We start from the raw sequence: 14,603 nt of genomic DNA, 5'->3' as shown, positions 1-14,603 counted from the left end.
GGGTCAGAGAGAGAGGGAGTCACAGACTGAAACAGGCTCCAGGCTCTGAGCTGGCAGTCAGCACAGAGCCTGACGCGGGGCTCGAACCCACGAACCGTGAGATCATGACCTAAGCGAAAGTCGGACGCTTAACCAACTAAGCCACACAGGTGCCCCCCAGGTGCCCCAATTTTTAAAAAAATAAGAAAAATAAGTTGACCTGACACGTAAGTTGTTATTTTTACCTCTCCCAAGAGGTTTAAGAGTCTCAGAGGAATATTACACAAATTGACAGACTAAGAATATCCCTCATAAAAATACAGTATTCCTTAAAAGCAAAGCTGTAGGGGCACCTGAATGGCTCAGTGGGTTAAGCGCCCTACTCTTGATCTCAGCTTGTGTCTTGATCTCATGATCATGAGACAAGCCTGGCATTGGGCTCCACACTGCACATGGAACTTACTTAAAAAAAAAAAAGTAAAGCTATAGTTCTTGTTAAAGAGCAGTAGTCTAGCTTAGCTCTGAAGTGTAAATAAAGAAAAAATGGTGTTTGGAGAAATTGAGTAACACAACTGATAACTGATTCCAGCTTCCTCTTTCCGGGTGATAACAATAGCTCTTTAATTCTCTCAGACAGCCTTCTAGCAGGCACGCCAGGGTTTATGACACTTAACATTTACCCAGTGTAATCATAAAGAGTATGTCATGTGGACAGTGACTGAAAGGGAATAAGGAAAAGCAAAAATAACTGATGTGTTAGGATGTAGAATTTTGGATGAACTTTTCCCTTTACAATTTTTTTCTTGTTATAGCATTCCTTGTCAACAAACTCATATATATTTTTTTAAAAGTATGACATACTAGAAATGATTCTCTGTGAAGCAAATTAAAGCACTTGCAAATTTCAAAAGTATGGCCTATAGCTCTTCTCTGTGAGGACCCTTATCGAGAGCAATTCCATACAGTGTTGAAATGACATAAATACATAAAAATGGGGATCAAAGAATAGCATAGTATATATTCAGTCTATTCACACTGGCCTGCAATCTAATAATAATTCATATTTGCCTTGGATAATTACTTCTTATTGCCCCACCTTTAAAATTGTGCCTTTCTTGGGGTGTCTGAGTGGCTCAGTTGGTTAAGTGTCTGACTTTGGCTCAGACCATCATCTCATGGTTCATGAGTTCAAGCCCCATAACAGTCTCTCCACTGTCAGGATATAGCCAGCTTTCCATCCTCTGTCTTCCTCTCTCTCTGCCAATCCCCTGCTTGCTCTCCCTCTTTCATTCTCTCTCAAAAGAAAATAAACATTAACAAAAATAGAATTGTGCCTTCCTTGTTCTATGTTTGTCATATCCTTCCAATTCCCTATGTCATTGGATAATAGATCCTTCGTATGGCATTTGTAGATTTTATTTTCCTAAATATATAAATAATAATATATGGGTGCTCTTAATTAACTTAAATTAGCATTCACATTCATTTACTCTTTTTTATGATAATGTACAATGAGCAAATGAGGAAAATCAATCTTAGAGAGATTAAATGGCAGAATTGAGGCCAGATCCCCAAAGCCAGTGCTTGTTACATTATAACATAACTCAAACATTTTTTTTAATATCTGGGGAAGTAGGTCCTTTAGGCAGCATCTCTATGCTGTCCTAAATATAAGGCTAAATCATTCCAATCCTAAAATAAAAATTACTTTTCTCATCATTTAATTTGAAAAGTATCTATTTCACGCATATCATTAAATGTATATCCTGCTTAAAAATCCAGTGGTAATGTTTAATTGAAGTATTGAAGTTTTATTAGTATTTGAGTTATTAAGCAAAAAAGGGACATTTTATTTATTAGCATATGCTTCAACTCTCCTATTTCCCCTTCCTTTTATCTTTTTCTTTTATTTTTTTTAAAGTTTATTTCTTTATTTTGAGAGAGAAAGCAGGGGAGGGACAGACAGAGAGGGAGAGAAAATCCTAAGCAGGCTCTGCACTGTCAGCACAGAGCCTGATGTGGGGCTCTGTCACACAAACTGCAAGATCATGACCTGCGCTGAGATTAAGAATTGGACATATAACCAACTGAGCCACCCACATATCCCTTCCTTTTTCCTTTTTAGTAGACTTTATTTTCTAGAACAGTTTTAGATTTACAGAAAAATCAAGAATATACTACAGCGTTCTCATATATGCCACACACAGTTTCCCCTTGTTATTAACATCTTATATTTAGTATGGTACATTTGTTACAATTAATGAATCAATATTTGTACATTATTATTAATTAAAATCCATATTTTATCCAGATTTTCTTAGTTTTTAACTTAATATCCTTCCATCCATGATTCCATCCATGACACTACATTACATTTAGTTGTCATAGCTCTTTAGGCTCCTCTTGGCTGGTTTCTCAGACTTTCCTTGTTTTTGACAACCTTGACAGGTTTGAAAAGTATAGGTCAGGTATTTTATAGGATTCCCCACTATTAGAATTTGTCCAATGTTTTTCTCAGGATACGACTGGGTCTATCAGTTACTGGAAGGAGGACCGCAAAGGTAACATGCCATTTTCAACACAGTGTATCCAGTGGACATACTATCAACATGACATATGACCATTAATGTTGACCTTGATCACTGGGCTGAAGTAGCTTTCATTAAGTTTCTCCACTGTAAAGTTACTCTTTCCTCCCATCCTTTCTATACTGTATACTTTGAATGGATTTCACTATGCCTGGCACACACCTATGGAGTGGGGAATTATGTGTTATGCTCATCCTTTCCTTTTTGTCTAATTCATATCAGCTCATCTTACATTTCTCTTTCAGCTATCTTAAAGTAGTTCTAAAGAAAACCATAGATCATGAGGGCCTCATAGATCACGAAGTTTATTTCTTTTACATCCTAAATTCAATCTCTAATCAAATCCTGTTGATTTTACCTTCAAACCATATCTAGAATCCAACAGCCTCTCACCACCCCCAATGCTACCATTCTAGTTCAAGCCACCATCAGTGTCTCCCCTTGGTTATTCTAACAGCTTTCTAACTGGTCTCCTTGCTTCCCTTTGTTCCCTACAGGTTTTTTCTCAAAGTAGCAATCACAGTAGTCTTTCCAAAACCTAAAATCAGATCATGTCCGCCCCCTTTTAAAAATATTCCAGTAGGGGAACCTGGATGGCTATGTCAGTTAAGGTCTGACTCTTGATTTAGGATCAGGTCATGATCTCATGGTTCGTGGGATTGAGCCCTGCGTCAGGCTCTGTGCTCACACTGCTGAGCCTGCTTGGGATTCTCTCTCTCCCTCTCTCTGCCCCTCCTCGCTTTCTTTCTCAAAATAAACTTAAAAAATAAAATATTTCAGAGAATTCCTATCTAACTCAAAAGTACAGCCAAATCCTTATCATGACCTCTAAGGCCCTGTGTGGTTTACCAACACCATCTCCCCCTTCAACCCTTAATATTCTTCTCAGACATTTTGCTAAGGACATACTGGCCTACGTGGTCTTCCTTGAAGATGCCAGGAAGCTCCCACCCCAGGAACTTTGCCCTTAAGGTAATTCATGACAGCCATCAGGCGTGTCACTTGGATCTCTACAGAAAGAGCTTGCCAATCAGCTGCAGAGTATACACTTGGCTATCAGCCTCTTGCTGTGCCCTTCAGGATCTTCCTTAGTTCTTGCTTTTACCGGGAAGCCCCAGGCAATTACTGAATGCAGCAAGGATTCTAGGCATTTATGCCTAATGTGGGGCTCCTCTAATGGGCAATCTTTGCTCCAACCCTATGGAGTTGGCCAAACTCCATACTTTGTCAGACATACATCACTGGCGCTTCCTACTCTCACAATGGGGAACTCACCATCTTTTCTCTTGAAATGTGTGTCTTAGATTCCAGGAATTTTTCCAGGAAAGCAGAGAATAACATTCTATGTAGCATATATTTCTTGGCTAGTTTGATACATTTTTCAGGAGAGTGTCTTCACTCTCTCAAAAGGGTGGATGCTTCTTCAGAACAATACAGCCTACAAACACATCTCGACTTTGAGCTCCCACATTTTCAGGAAACTAATAGAAGTGGAATATGAAAGGAAGTTAAGTGGCATTTAGAATCCTGACTCAACACTAATTGTATCACCTTTCACATTTCTTCCTTTGTTGAATAGGGATATTAATACCTATTTTGGCTGTTGCAGGACAATCATAAAAAATAACAGAGAAGGCCCAATTACCAACATTAGTTGTAGACACTAAGTATAAATAATTTATAAATTTACATCACGTCCTTTTTTTCCTCAATGGTAAGGAATTTATTTATTTATTTAGGGAGGGAGAGAGCATGCACACATGCACAGGCACATGTTTGAGGGAGGAGCAGAGAGGGAGAGGGAGGGAATCTTTTTTTTTTTAATGTTTTATTTATTTCTGAGAGAGAGAGGCAGCGTGAGCAGGGGAGGGTCATAAGAGAGGGAGACACAGAATCCGAAACAGGCTCCAGGCTCTGAGCTGGCTGTCAGCACAGAGCCCGACATGGGGCTCGAACCCACGAACCGTGAGATCATGACCTGAGCCGAAGTCGGATGCATAACCGACTGAGCCATCCAGGCGCCCCAAGGGAGGGAGAGAATCTTAAGCAGGCTCCACACTGAGGTCAGAGCCTAACATGGGGTTCAATATTTGAGATCATGACCTAAGCCGAAATCAAGAGTTGGATGCTCAACCACTGAGCCATACAGGAGCCCCTCAACGGAAAGGTATTTAAAAGAAAATTTTTTGTTGTTATTGAGAGGATTCTTCTTAGGAAAGAAACTAGAGGGGCACCTAGGTGGCTCAGTCGGTTGAGCATCTGACTCTGGATTTCGGCTCAGATCATGAGCTCATAATTCAGGAGATGGAGCCTGGGCTCCTTGCTGACAGTGCAGCGCCTGCTTGGCACTCTCTCTCTCTCCCCCTCCCCAGCCCGCAAGCACGCTCTCTCAAAATAAAATAAAACATTAAAAAAAAAAAGAAGAGGAAAGAAAGTAAGAGAAATCTAACTCCTCTCTTTTGCTCATTCAAGTAAATGGTTCGATTCACTTCTAAACTCCCAGAAATAATCAGAACAGCAAGCACTTCCGGCTTCCTCTGCCACACACCACAGCGGAATTAAGTTTTTCATTGCGCCTGCGCACTGTCCTTCCCTCCCCGGAACTTAACCGTTGACCAAAATGTAGCGTTTAAATCCTCCGGATTCTGCGTGGAGAGCCTATGGCGCACTCATTTCTCCAGTGAGGCTTGGGATTGGTCAAGCGCCGGAACGGCGCAGAGAGCTGATTGGCTGACGCACTAGCACGTCCCGGCGGCCGTGCGTGTTGCCTCTAGCACCGCCCCTGGCCGTGACGGGTAGGATTTCTGACCAGTCAGTAGGCGCGGCGCGGACTTCGGTTTCACCAGCTTGTGTTTGCCGCGTCGGTTCCCGCGACCCCAACGTCCTAGAGGCGGGGCGGAGGCGCTCCTTGGAGCGGACCTCAGTTCCGACCCAACAAACAGACCCCGCTGGGCGGCGGTTGCCGTGAGTGCGGCTTTGTGTCCCGGACTCTCGCGAAGGGCGGCCGCGGAGCACGGAGAAGGACGGTGGGCAACATTCAGGGCCTTGCGGTGGCTTCAGCCCTCCTGGAGCCTGGGGCTGATGACGTGAAGGGGAACTAGTGGGAGAAATAAATTAAGCGGACCGCGAATTCCCTATGAATGGTTTCTCCTTAGGTATGTGAAAGAGGTTTGCAGTCGATCACGTGCCAGTTAAAGGTGTTTTCACTATGAAAATCTGTGGACTGTAGCCCTGCATGCTCGTTCCTGTATTCCTCACGTCTAACTCAGCCGGCTTCGTAGTAAGGGATCCGTTAGTGTTTGCATTTCGCGGTCTCCTGGGAGTAATGTGTAAACAAAGTGTGAAAATGCTATGTGTGTGAAAACAGGCAGTATTTAGGAGATGGCTTTCCCGAGGAAGTGACATTCGATTTGGATTGTGAAGGATGGTGGGGATTTACCAGGACGTTCCAAGTTAAAGGGACAGCCTGTGCAAAGACACTCAGACTCGGCGAATTGTATGTAGTACAATGTGATTGGAATGTAGGATGAGTGGATGAAGGGTAAGGTTGGAATAATAGAGTGGGGCCAGATCGTGGAGATGTTTTGTTCTGTATTTAAACAAGAGCCATCAGCTTTTTAAACGGGGAATAATTTGGTGAGATATGCATAAATACCCTTCTAGGAGCACTGTGGGGACTTGTCAATAAATCTGGTGAGAGTGGATGTAGTTAGGAACTACTATAGTAGAGATGGAAAGAGAATTTATATGGGAAAGAGGGAGAAAGGAGAAATAAGGATGATTTCGAGATTTCAATTTTGACAAACCGTGATGCTATTATCCAAGGAGAATATATTTTGCTAGGTATAGGTGTTGCGTGCTGTTAGTTTGAGGAGCTTTCACTGCTTGCGGGATGCTGTAAAAATAAACTCCTGTATTGTTTTAATATGAGAAATAGATCAACATTATTGTTTTACCTTAAAACATAAGAGACAAATGTAAGATTCTTGTTTATTGAAGAAAGACGGCACTTTATATATTTCCTAGAGTTAGTTATCAATCTGAATACTGTTATGCGTGACAACCAAGTGGCGTAGAAGGGCTTTCAAGTTTCAAGCCTTCATTCTAATAGAAGATGCATGAAGTCCAGATGTCTCCAAGAGGGACTTTTTAGTCAACCTTACAAGAGCACTTTCAATAAGATTTTGTTCTAATAAATAAATTCAGCCTCTGGCTTTATCTGAAAAATCTCTTTTGCACCTGCGTTCATAACTCTCTCCTCTCTTCTCTTGCTGCAGGCAATTCCTTCTTGCTAAAATTGAAGTGAAATAAATGTACAGAGCCTAAAGAACTCTTAAGACCTGATAAGAGGGTATAGGAAATACTGAACTGTGAAGAAAGGACTACCTCTGTATTTTGCTTTGATAATATTTAAATGAAGATACCCAGTGGGCAATAAGAAATAATGGTTTTGAAACTTAGAAGAGAGATGGAAGCTGACAGTTTGCTATCTGCAGGTGGGTGAGGAAGCAATGGGAGTGGATTAAGAAGTACCCCAAGAGGGCATGTGCAGCCAGGCAAAGATCACTGATTTTGCACACGAACAAGTCAGTTTGTGGGGATGTAATATTTGTCTTCCATCTCCATGGGATTTAAGATTTGTTAACCTCGTTACAGATCCAATAAATATCTAGTTCAAGTTGTTCCTATGTCCTGTTTTATGGTTTTCTGAATATTATGACACTTTTGGTCAGAATTTCATATATTAAATATTACCTACCCTACTATATCCAGCTTACCAAATGGTTATAAGGATCTTGGGGACAGAACCTTTGCTTTTCTTTCACTCTTTCTTCTTCTTCTTCTTCTTCTTTTTTTTTTTTTTAGAATCTGTGGTTTTCTGTATTTAATTTTTTTATAATGTTTATTATCGAAAGAGAGAGAGAGAATGCAAGTGGGGAAGGGGCAGGGTGGTGGGGACAGAGGATCTGAAGCAGGCTCTGTGCTGACAGTAGAGAGCCCAATGCAGGGCTCAAACTCACAAATTGTGAGATCATGACCTGAGCTAAAGCTGGGCACTTAACTGACTGAGCCATCCATGCAATCCAGAATCTGTGCTTTTCTTTATGAATAGATATATTGGTAGGTATTGCTGCCTAGAATAAATATTAACATTAATTTAGAGGCCGAATGACTATAAAGTATGAAAATGTTAAGAATCTACCAGCATTTTGTCTTACTATTCTATAGTTGAAGCTACTTTATATAAGTAACCTTTGCCTGTACTTCTGTTAATATGTGGCTAAATCATGTTTCTTATTTTTGTTTTTATCACTCATTAGTAACATTCTCTTTACTTCTTTAGGATACTGAACATTTGATATCGAATACATCGTTCACCAACTATCATGGAGCCTACATATCCTCTTACAGGCCCCCAGATGAATACCAGGTATAGAAATGTTTTCACAAAATGGTTTTTTAACTCTTTCTCATAACTTGGGAAAATAGGTTGGAATAGAAAAAAAAAAAAAACCCTTTCCAGTCGGGAAAATCTGGGTCCATATCCCTGCTCTATCACTTGATAGGTGAGTGACTGTGATCAAGTTAATTAACTTCTCCAAGCCTCAGTTTTCTCATCTATAAATGGGGGATAGTAATCTCTATGTAACAGAAGGTTATTGTGAAGGATTAAATGAGAACACTAAAGTAAAGGGTCTGGCTCATAGTAGGCATTTAGTAAATATCAATTTCATTCTTCCACCTATGTTTTTTGAGTTCACAGAGCATCTTTACTGATGGGAAACAGAACCTGAGCTCTCAGGGCTAAAAATCACATATATACTTATTTATATCCTAGACAAATGAGAAAGTGATTAGGTTCCTTCCCTTATTTGAACTCTAATCCTTGATGGGAAAAATTGCACATTGTATGTACCAGGTTTCTTTAAATGTCCCTAAGCCATTCCCCACTCATGTGGAATAGGAAGGAGGAGCTTGCCACCTGTCTCCTAATTTTCTCAGTCTGTCAGTGGTGTGGGGACAAAGAAATTGGCTTGTGTTATTTGGCTGTTTGGATCATTCATTATTCTTTTTTTCCCTGAGGGAGGAACAATTAATGCTGAGAGGTGAATTTTTTTTCTTCTAAACTATAACTACATCCATGAGTTATCTTCATTCTCTGTAGTTTTCTTTTGTGCCAGGTGTTTTTGAAGACAATGAGAAACATAATCCAAAGTGGCTATCATATTCCTTTTGCTTATTTTGGCCCTTCTGTTTTGTCCTAATGCCACCTATTATTTGAAAATTTGTCAACTGCTGTTCTTTGAAAGAACTTGTGCTTGCAACAAGTCAGTACATTCTCTTTTTTTATTTTATTATTTAGTCATTTATTCCTTACATTCTAGGTAAGCTAATATACTCATGTAACTTAAACATTTTTTTCCTGGGGCACCTGTAGGTCATGTGACTCTTGATTTCAGGGTCATGAGTTCAAGCCCCACACTGAATATAGAAATTAGTTTAAAAAATTTTTTAAATAAACTGATTATTCCTGAAATATTCAACTCTAGTTTTTTGTTTTTTGTTTTAACTTAATGACCTCTGATTTTCAATAATCTCTGGGCTTTAGAGCAGCAGTTCTGAGTTATTTTGGGGTTTCAATATCTGATAGCATGAATCCCCTTCCCTAAGAAAAAACTCTTATATGCATACATGTAAAATTTTGTACCACATTTTAGGGTGTTTGTGCCTTTAAAGTCTACCTGCATAGTTTATATTAAGAAAAGGACTAAAAGCATTTCTTGAAATCTTGCTATGTGCCAGGTACTGTGCTAAGCACAATGCCTGCACTATTCTTATTCAATCCTCACAAAAAAATCTATGAGGTGTAGGTACTATTATTATCCTTATTATTCTCCCCCCACTTTTTTTTTTAATGAGGAAAGTATGGTGTAGAGTGATTAACCATCCCAAACTTATACAGTTGGTAAGTGGTATAGCCAGGATGTAAACCTTATGTGACTTCTACTCTAAACCTTTTACATATATTGACTCGTTTAATACTCAGTGTAACTATCAGAACACATAGGTATTATTCTGTTTGTTTAGCAGATGGGGAAACTGAGGCACAGAGACATTAAATAATGTGATCAAGGTCACACAGCTAGCAGATTTTGAAGCAAGTTTTTAGACTTAAACAACTGACTTGCAGATATTTTTCTTTAACCCACCGTATCATACTGCCCCCCAATTGATAAGTGATGAGTATATTAGATATAGAAACATAGATAAACTGATAGTTTGTTACTTACTAACTTTGTGACCTTGAACAGATTTCTCAATCCCAGACTATGACCTCATTTCAAAAAAAAGGAAATTAAAAATCCTTCTCATAGATATTATGAGTCCAAATTAGACATGGATTTGAAAACATATAGCTAGCAATGTGGTAGAGTCAGAATTTGGACCCAGGTTCTAAAGCACTATACCATTCAGCTTCTAGAAGTATAAACTTCAAAATCAGCCACACTTAGATTCAGATCCCAGCTTTGCTACTTAATTGTTGTATGAAGTTAGCAAAGTTACAGTTTGTCATCTATAAAACGGATAATAAAATGTTTCTAGAATAGTTCTAGTGAGAAATATTGTTTATGTAAAGTGCCCAGTAGGATGCCTGATACGTAGTAGGTCATCAGTAAAGTGGGGCTAATATTTTAGTTGAGAAGCTTCATCAGTTGATATGTAAAAGTAAGGTCTAGAGTCTAGAATAAGGTATCCTTAATACATGATATGATAAAATATTCTTTTAGTTCAACTATTTAACAGTCTGCTATCTGTTAGCAGGTAGCTCACTATCAGAGGTAACTCACTCTTGGAGCTACCTTGATTGTTTTTTACTTCTTTTTAAAGATTTTATTAATTTTTTAATTAATTTTTTTTGAGAGAAAGTGCACGTGGGCGGGACAGGGTCAGACAGAGAGGGAGAAAGAGAATCTGAAGCAGGCTCTGTGCTGGGCATGGATCCTGACACGGGGCTCAGTCTCATGACTGAGATCATGGCCTGAACTGACTGAGCCACCCAGGCATCCTTTAAAGATTTTATTTTTAAGTAATCTCTTCACCTATGTGAAGGCTTGAACTCATGACCCTAGATCAGTAATCGCATGCTCTTCTGACTGGGCCAACCAAGCATCCCTTTCTTGTTTTAGTTACAAGTGACTTTGGATTTTCTCCCCAGTCCTTTCTTTGCATTGTTTTTTCTTAATGTGGTGTTCTCATGTCACTCAATTATATAAAATAAACTTTGATGGTACTCTGTATGATTTAACATTGAAGTCTTGCTTTACACTGCCTCTAGGGTCTTTGCTTAGGAATTATTTATAATGATGTCCTTTTGATGCTTCAGTAATTAAAGTTAAGTGATACAATCCAAGATACTAAGTTTGGAAACACTGAAAAATAAAGACTATATTAACTTTTTGTGCTTTCATAATTTTATTAGATACTATCTAGAAATTAATTCAGAAGGACAGCATTTTAATTTTAAATTTAAATTTTTTTAATGTTTATTTAAAAAATAAACATTTTTTAAAGAGAGACAGCATGACTCACAGGAGGGACAGAGAGAGGAAGACACAGAATCTGAAGCAGGCTCCATTCTCCAAGCTGTCAGCACAGAGCCTTTCGCAGGGCTCGAACTCACGAGTTGTGAGATCATGACCTGAGCCAAAGTCAACGCCCAACTGACTGAGCCACTCAGGTGCCCCTAATTTTAAATTTAAATGTAAATTTATGGTTTATATTTATTTCTCTGTTACTTAAAAAGGATATGATAGACTGGATGCTACCAATTCCTTTGTTGTTGTTGTTTTGTTTTTAAGTAGGCTCCATGCCCATTGTGGGGCTTGAAATCATGACTCTGGGATCAGGAGTCTCATGCTCTACTGACAGCCAGCCAGATGCCCCTTCTGGTTTTTTTTTTTTTTAAAAACATGTACATAGGGGCGCCTGGGTGGCTTAGTCGGTTGGGCGTCCGACTTTCGCTTGGGTGGTGATCTCGCGGTTCGTGGGTTCGAGCCCCGCATCGGGCTCTGTGCTGACTGCCAGCTCGGCGCCTGGAGCCTGTTTCAGATGCTGTATCTCCCTCTCTCTCTGACCCTCCCCTGCTCACGCTATCTCTCTCTCTCTCCTAGAAATAAATAAGACATTTAAAAAAAAAAAGTTTAAAAAAAATAAAGGAAATATTCCAAATTATTAAACAAAAATAAATAAATAAAAATAAAAACATGTACATAAATTTATGTATGCGTAGGGAAAAAAAGGATAGGAAAAAGCTATACCTAAGTTTTGAGTGCTTATTCTCTTAAAATAAAGTTAATTTTTTCCTTTTTTTTTACTTAGAAAAATAATTTTAAGCCCTTTTAAAATTACAAAAGTAGTTTGATAAGCTTCATCATTTAATCTTATTTTTTTAAATGTTTACTTATTTATTTTGAGAGAGCGAGTGCACGTGAGTGCACTTGCGCAACCAGGGGAGAGGCAGAGATAGAGAGAGACTCCCAAGCAGGCCCCATGCTCAGCACAAAGCCCAACATGGGGCTTGGTCTCACGACTGTAAGATCATGACCTAAGCCAAAATCAAGAGTTAGATATTTAACCAACTGAACCACCCAGTGCCCCCCACCCCATCATTTAACTTTAAACTGTTTTTTATAAAATATCTGCTAAGTTTGCTTTTCATTGTACTTTGATTTAAATTTCTTTTTAAAGGTTTCCTTCAAGCAGAACAGTACCTTTCTACTTTCCTCCATCAAAATGTGCACTTTGGAACCCAATGCCAATAGGAGATTTCGTCTACTTACATCTCAATTACTACAGGTATAAGATGTATCTCTCTTCAGATCAAACCAGTATAAACAGGAGTAAAAGGATGTGTAAGGCAAAATTGATTACTATGACTAATTCATTTTTTTTTAACTTTTCAGAAGCTCCCCTCAAACATTATCCCTTCTTAAATCTATTTCTTTTCTTTTTTTAAAAAATGTTTTCTTAATGTTAGTTTATTTTTTGAGAGAGAGACGGAGTGTGAGCAGGGGAGGGACAGAAGGAGAGGGAGACACAGAATCCAAAGCAGGCTCCAGGCTCTGAGCTGTCAGCACAGAACCCGATGCGGGGCTCGAACTCATGAATCACAAAATTGTGACCAGAGTTGAAATCCGTTGCTTAACCTGCTGTGCCACCCAGGTGCCCATAAATCTATTTCTTTATGCTTTTGAGAAGTAATCGTAATTTCACAGTTAAAATATTCTGCAGATCTAAAGTTCTAAGTATTATACGAATTCAAAAGACAAAATATAGGGGCGCCTGGGTGGCTTAGTCGGTTAAGCGTCCGACTTTCGCTTAGGTCATGATCTCGCGGTTCGTGGGTTCGAGCCCCGCGTCGGGCTCTGTGCTGACTGCCAGCTCAGAGCCTGGAGCCTGTTTCAGAGTCTGTCACTCCCTCTCTCTCTGACCCTCCCCTGCTCACGCTGTCTCTCTCTCTCCTAGAAATAAATAAAACATTTAAAAAAATTTAAAAAAAAAAACAAAAGACAAAATATAATACAAACCAAATGGGTTTTTCATCGTGCTTTAGCATGCTGTCTTTGTAGAGCATTGAGAAGATTGAACTGATTTTGAGTGGGTAGATCATGTTAGAAAGACTATAAAACAGTTATGGTGAGGATCTTGAAAGAAAGACCTAACAGCTTGGGCTTAAATTAATAAAAGATAGAGATTCACTGCAANTTTATTGATATGATGTATCACATTGATTGTTTTGCGAATGTTGAACCAGCCCTGTAACCCAGGAATGAATCCCACTTGATCTTGGTGGATGATTCTTTTGATATGCTTCACTGCAATTTTGTATGTAAGGGAGTTATTTGTTTGAAAGCAGAATTCTAAGAAGGATGGGTCATGGTGAGGAGAGCCTAGAGTTAGCCTAGCTGTGAGATGGTTTTTTGTAAACTAGGCAACATAGATTTATGCCATAGTGATTTGTTTTAAGATGCTGTAACTGGAGTCACACTGCCTAGAGGGTCAAATCCTGATTCTACCACTTCTTATTTATGCAACCTTAGTACAATAGGCAAGGATCAGTTTCCTTATTTACAAAATGGGAATGATGATACCTGTTTCATAGCACTCTTATAAGGATTAAATGAGACAGACTCTGTAAAGCAGCAGTTGGCATGGTGCCTGGAACATAGGAAGTATTCAATAAATGGTAGCTATTATGAGGGTTTAGAGCAGTGTAGCAGCACTGAGATCAAAAGGAAAGAATGAAACAAGGTATTTTGAAAGAATGAAACAGCTTATATAGCATTTGTTGATGGATTGAGTCAAGTAAGAAACATACAGGTCACAAAGTATTTAAGTTCTAAACCAGCTGGCAGAGAAGGTTAGTATCATTGATAAAAAAGTCTTGTGGAAGTTCAATTAAATATTTCTTAGACTTGTTCATTGTTTTCTCAGTGTCTCTTTATCTTTTATATTTTCTATTCTCTTTCTTTGCTACAATGCAATTTTTTTCTTCAACTGCTAATTTTCTCTTTAAGTGTATTTCATTACCATCTAATCTGTTTATTTAGGTTTGGTGGTTGTTTTTTTTTAATTTTTTAATGTTTTATTTATTTTTGAGAGAGAGAGAGAGAGAGACAGTGTGAACAGGGGAGGGTCAGAGAGAGAGAGGGAGACACAGAATCCAAAACAGCCTCCAGGCTCTGAGTTAGCTGTCAGCACAGAGCCCGATGGGGGCTCGAACCCATGAACCGCGAGATCATGACCTAAGCGAAAGTCGGATGCTTAACCGACTAAGCCACCCAGATGCCCCTTATTTAGGTTTTTTAAATGTGGAAGTAGACCATATATGTGGTGGTTTATAATACATATGCAGACAGAATAATAATAAAAATTCATGGACCTATACCCAGTTCATTATATTGAGTCTTTAATTGATTATATTTTTATTTCTGCAGGTCCTTTGTGGTTCTTTTTATAAATCCGCCTAGTCTT

The 14,603-nt window shown here is 39.0% G+C and overlaps 1 protein-coding gene across 4 annotated transcripts in view; it reads left to right on the top strand.

Moving 5' to 3' along the window:
• The first annotated feature begins 5,450 nt into the window (after positions 1–5,450).
• STIL (STIL centriolar assembly protein) overlaps positions 5,451–14,603 on the top strand; it is a 66,254-nt gene continuing 57,101 nt past the window's right edge. For all 4 annotated transcript variants that reach the window (XM_077779800.1, XM_077779801.1, XM_077779799.1 and 1 more), the window contains exons 1-4: positions 5,451–5,722; positions 6,845–7,063; positions 7,912–7,998; positions 12,318–12,425. In XM_077779800.1, coding sequence (XP_077635926.1) covers positions 7,955–7,998; positions 12,318–12,425 — 152 coding nt within the window. In that variant the 5' untranslated portion in view covers positions 5,451–5,722; positions 6,845–7,063; positions 7,912–7,954. The remainder of the gene's footprint in view (positions 5,723–6,844; positions 7,064–7,911; positions 7,999–12,317; positions 12,426–14,603) is intronic.

The sequence above is a fragment of the Crocuta crocuta genome, unplaced genomic scaffold (genome assembly GCF_008692635.1).
Source record: "Crocuta crocuta isolate KB4526 unplaced genomic scaffold, BGI_CrCroc_1.0 scaffold168, whole genome shotgun sequence".
NCBI classification, from domain to species: Eukaryota; Metazoa; Chordata; class Mammalia; order Carnivora; family Hyaenidae; genus Crocuta; species Crocuta crocuta.
Note: the sequence above shows the minus strand (reverse complement) of the source record. Positions and strands in the feature narration are given on the sequence as shown.